This window comes from Arabidopsis lyrata (genome assembly GCF_000004255.2).
Source record: "Arabidopsis lyrata subsp. lyrata unplaced genomic scaffold ARALYscaffold_772, whole genome shotgun sequence".
Lineage (NCBI taxonomy): Eukaryota > Viridiplantae > Streptophyta > Magnoliopsida > Brassicales > Brassicaceae > Arabidopsis > Arabidopsis lyrata.
This window is the reverse complement of record NW_003302063.1, coordinates 1-4582: the sequence shown is the minus strand read 5'-3', so window position 1 is coordinate 4582 and position 4582 is coordinate 1. Positions and strand designations below refer to the sequence as shown.

At 37.8% G+C, this 4582-nt stretch overlaps 2 protein-coding genes across 2 annotated transcripts; one reads left to right on the top strand and one right to left on the bottom strand.

The window, feature by feature from the left end:
• The first annotated feature begins 865 nt into the window (after nt 1–865).
• On the top strand, nt 866–2208 carry LOC9298363 (uncharacterized protein At2g39795, mitochondrial). Its single transcript, XM_002862241.2, has 3 exons — nt 866–1167; nt 1479–1819; nt 1923–2208. Exons 1-3 carry the CDS (start codon nt 916–918, stop codon nt 2080–2082), a joined length of 753 nt encoding a protein of 250 aa, XP_002862287.1. The 5' UTR covers nt 866–915; the 3' UTR covers nt 2083–2208.
• Nucleotides 2209–2265: 57 nt separating this feature from the next.
• LOC9298364 (delta-1-pyrroline-5-carboxylate synthase A) lies at nt 2266–4560 on the bottom strand (the record flags this gene model as incomplete). The annotated part of the gene is made up of 11 exons (XM_021021950.1): nt 2266–2648; nt 2752–2822; nt 2918–2984; nt 3071–3139; nt 3238–3388; nt 3567–3642; nt 3748–3851; nt 3936–4032; nt 4120–4206; nt 4300–4386; nt 4465–4560. Coding segments are annotated over 11 exons (987 nt in total), but the record flags the coding sequence as incomplete, so codon positions are not given.
• Nucleotides 4561–4582: the final 22 nt, after the last annotated feature.

Here is a 4582-nt window from a genome sequence, read left to right as displayed (position 1 = left end):
GTCTTCTAGATCCAGGAAAGGATAATTAGTATATTGGTTCGTGACTAGGTCTCATCCCCATGTATAAAAACACGTTTTCTTCCTCTGAAGAATAAATGTGTAGAGAAGAGAGATTTTACACAAGAAGGGTTTAAGAATGCCTTTGTGAGAGAAGTAATGTTTCTATTATTGGTTTGCTTGGGAGTTATTTGAAGTAACTTTTCATATGGTCTATATCCAGAAAAATCAAGCATGATATACTCAGAGTCAGTGTTCAGGAAAGCGCTAGGAGCTAAGCGGGCGGTGACCCAGTGTCTAGCGCCTAGAACGCTTAATCGGAGCCTAGGCGATTTTTTAGGCGATTTAGACGTTTATAACATAAAACATTATAAATATGATATTATATAAAAAAGTTCTATAAAATATCTATATAAAACTAAAAATTATGAAATTATAAACAAAAACTATATAAAACATTTATTTATATTTATATTAAACAATATATGAATATTTATAACTATATATATAAATAAAACTCTAATTAAAATTGAAAATATACATTAAACAAGATCTATGTAATTTTAGGCGGTCAAGACGGTTATGTAGGTGTCGCATGAAAGTCTAGCGACTAGTCGGGGTCTAGACGACCGCCTAGACCGCTTTTTAGAACACTGCTCAGAGTCATAGATACATTACATACAATTCCTGAACTAAAGTCACAAGAATGGTTTGTTAGATGAGAAATTTTCGCGTAGTTATTTTTGGCTTGAATTAGAATGTAATTTGGTTCGTTGTTTTGAATTAACCAACGAACCGAACCGAAGCGAACCGGGCTGATACGGAGCTCAACTTCAATCGCTGTTAAAACCTTAAATCCCTTAAAACTCCATTTTCTTCCTTCACAGAAGAAGAGAGAATCAATCAAATCGAATCACCATGGCTTTAGCTTGGTGCGTTGTACGCAGGTCAGCATCTAAGTTTGCTTCCGTTTATGGTGGTCGAGTCCGATCTATCTCCGCCGTTGTGAACCGCGCGTCTCTAGCTCGCAACCCATCTCCGGTTCGTCCATTGGTCTCTCGCGGCTTTAATTACTCGACGGCTATTGATCGAATGAGCTCCGAGCAATCACTTATCCGAGTTATCGACTCCGAGATCAATTCTGCTTCGCAAACCGATAATATCGATTTGGTAAAGTTTTCTCATTTCTTGCTCAAAACCATAGTTTGGCCTTAAGAAGAATGAAATCAAAGAGCTTTTCAATTTTCTATTCGAAAATGAGTGTTGAAAATTTTGCTGATTATAGGTTTTACTTGTTACTGTGTTTCAGTTTCTTTATATGTTTGACCAAATGGCTTTACAAGCTTGTTGAAAAGTTCTTCAATTTATGATATTAATTCATATGCTGATGATATTCTTATGCTTAGAAGATATTTGTCTCTGTGTTTGATCAGTTGAGACTGTTTTTTTCTAATATTCTATTGGGGTTTGGTTGGGAGCAGGATGAAGAGATAACTCCAGGAAGCTTTCCTTTTAGAATTGAAGACAATCCTGGACATCAGAATGTAACATTGACTAGAGACTACAATGGGGAACATATTAAAGTTATAGTAAGCATGCCTAGTCTTGTTTCAGATGAAAATGATGATGATGCTGATGATGATGAAGGTCCTAGTAATGAATCAAGTATTCCACTAGTTGTGACTGTTACCAAGAAGAGCGGACTCAGCTTAGAGTTTAGCTGCATGGCTTTTCCTGATGAGATTGCTATAGATGCCTTATCTGTGAAACATCCTGGGGATTCTTTGGAGGATCAAATGGCCAATGAAGGGCCTGATTTCGAGTAAGCCTCTGTCAATAATAATTGCAAGTGTAAGGTTGTATAGAGATAGGCATGGTGAACAGAGAGATTATAATATTGTTTTGTGTTTCATCCCTTTTTGCAGAGACTTGGACGAGAATCTGAAGAAGACGTTCTACAAGTTTTTGGAGATCAGAGGAGTGAAAGCTAGTACGACGAATTTCCTGCACGAGTACATGATGAGGAAAGTGAACCGAGAGTACTTGTTATGGTTGAAGAATGTTAAGGAGTTTATGGAAGAATGAATGTAAGGTCGTTAGCTAAGTACCTAAGAATGAGATTGTGAAGTCTCTTATTATTAGCATTGTTAGCATTCAAATGTAGCACAATCTTTGAGAATTTCTGGTAATGAATTTTCTGTTCTGATTCAACTTGTGATTCCCGATGCCAATTGAAACTCAAATCCAAAGATAGTTATAGATAAAAGATACGAAAAGTAGTAGTATCTTGATAAAATATCAGAAAAGGTGTAGGTAGCTTACAATAATGACAAGAAGAGAAGCTAATAAACTTACTTATGAGCAAGACCAAGTGGTAAAGTAGATCTTATTTTTTGGTGCAATCCTAACCCTAAATCAAAACCACTACATGAGCGAGGGTTTCAATAATAAGTAGTAATAATAATAATGATTGGATATGAGTACTAAGCAGAGAGGAAACAAAAAGCCCATCCTCCTCTGTGTCTCTCCTCAAGTCTCAACCAAACACAAACACACTCGACGTTTTGTTTTAAGCTTGGATGGGAATGTCCTGATGGGTGTAAACAATTCCATTGTCTCCGTCGACAACTTGTCCTTTTCCTCTCATTATCCTGCAACCATTTCACAATGAAAATTAAAAGAAACCTAAGAAAAAAGGCTTATTGTGGGTCTATATTGACATAACAATGGTGTTTTGAGTAACTAAAATTTTACCATCTCGTTGTAAGTAATCCTTCGACCCCGACTGGACCACGAGCATGGATACGGCCCGTGCTTACTCCCACCTATATACCACAACCAAATAAAATACTCTATCACTCACTCTTCCTCTTCTTATTTGTTTTTAATATATAGATTTATGTGTATGTCTCTGACTTACCTCAGCACCAAGTCCAAATCGGAAACCATCTGAGAATCGTGTGCTTGCGTTGTGGAAAACAGCAGCGCTGTACAAGGACGTAACATCTTACAGTCAGTTACCAAGAAAAATCGAAGACAAGATATCAAGCAAGCTCATGATCCAGTATTTTACCTGTCCACTTGGCGAAGGAATAGCTCTGCAACTTCGTGATCCTCTGTCACAATGCAGTCTGTGTGTGCACTGCTCGCAACAACATCCAAGACAAGATAACGAGTGAACATTTCCACTACATATGCAAAAATTTACAGAAGTCAATGCCTGTTATGTTGAGTTTCTACCTTCCATGTCGGTGAATGTGATCTATAGCACCATAAACGTCTTCAACAACTTCAACAGTGCAAGCCTTGGCACAGTACTCATGGTTGAATGACCGTGCTTCTGGTATGTTCAGTATTGCACTTGCCCTTGGTCCACCATACAAAGTGACTCCTGCAGTTTAATATACCTCATGAGTTTTACAACTCTAAAAAGTTTTCATGAAATGATCATTCAACGTTTATAGTCAAACAGGCTACATGTACCTATGAGACATCCAGATTGAAGGTAACAAGAGGTCAAATAAATGGTTAAGATAGACCAACAAATAATTGGGCCATTTATGACTTACCATTGCTCTGCAGAGCAAAAATAAGCTCATTGAGCACAGCATTCTGCTCTAGATCCTTATGCACAAGAAGGGTTTCCTGAAAAAGACGAGAGAAATAGAAGATGAAATGATCAGTCAGATGAGTTTTAGAATCCCCTACTGTATTAGTGAATTCTCGACGGAAGGTCAAAAATTCTCTTACCATCGCATTACAGGCTGCTGGATAGTCCAACTTTGCATCAGAAACTATGCGCTTTGCCATATCCGTATCACAAGACTTGTCGACATATACATGACAGATTCCATCTGGGAGTACACAATTAAGCCATCGTCACTCTCTATCACAATCCAAGTAAAGAATCTTATGGGAAAACAAACTTGAAACCGTACCAGCATGACCAAGCACAGGGATTTTTGTAGTATTTTTTATCTGAGTAACAAGCTTGTTGCTGCCTCTTGGGATCACAAGATCGATAACATCATCAAGCTGTAGCACATATGCAAATGGTGGGTTCCAGTTTAAAAAAAGATATAAAGACTTGTTGCAGCTCCCAGTTTGTAAATCTGTGTTTACCTTGAGCAAATCAGGAATCTCTTCTCTTGAAGTCACAAGTCCAATGAGTTTACCCCCGACCGTCTCTGGAATTGCATCAGTAATCACCTAGAAATTTACCATGAACTTAAAAAACTTAAAAGAGCTGTAGTGATAAATTTTGAGGCATATAATGATATGAAATCTGAGGCAGACTCGTACCTTGTGTAAGATAGCATTTGATCGCCGGGCCTCTTTTCCACCCTTCAACAGAAGACCATTACCACTCCGGATGGCAAGTGAAGCTATCTGTTTGGTTTGTGGATAAAGCAGAGCTTTAGCAAATTCACATATTAAGAAGAGAAAGGAATTTGACTTTTAACATACCTGTACAAGTGCATCAGGTCGGGATTCAAAAACAATCAAGAGTACGCCTAATGGAGATGAGGTCTTCTCTAAGACAAGACCATCTGCCACCTGTAAAAGAAATTGCCACAAAGTACAA

What these genes read in the sequence shown, in the direction of transcription:
- LOC9298363 (XM_002862241.2), top strand. Translation starts at nt 916, where the DNA reads ATGGCTTTAGCTTGGTGCGTTGTACGCAGGTCAGCATCTAAGTTTGCT. An exon ending in AAACCGATAATATCGATTTG is followed by an intron (nt 1,168 to 1,478) that starts GTAAAGTTTTCT and finishes GGTTGGGAGCAG; the next exon opens with GATGAAGAGATAACTCCAGG. An exon ending in AATGAAGGGCCTGATTTCGA is followed by an intron (nt 1,820 to 1,922) that starts GTAAGCCTCTGT and finishes CCCTTTTTGCAG; the next exon opens with AGACTTGGACGAGAATCTGA.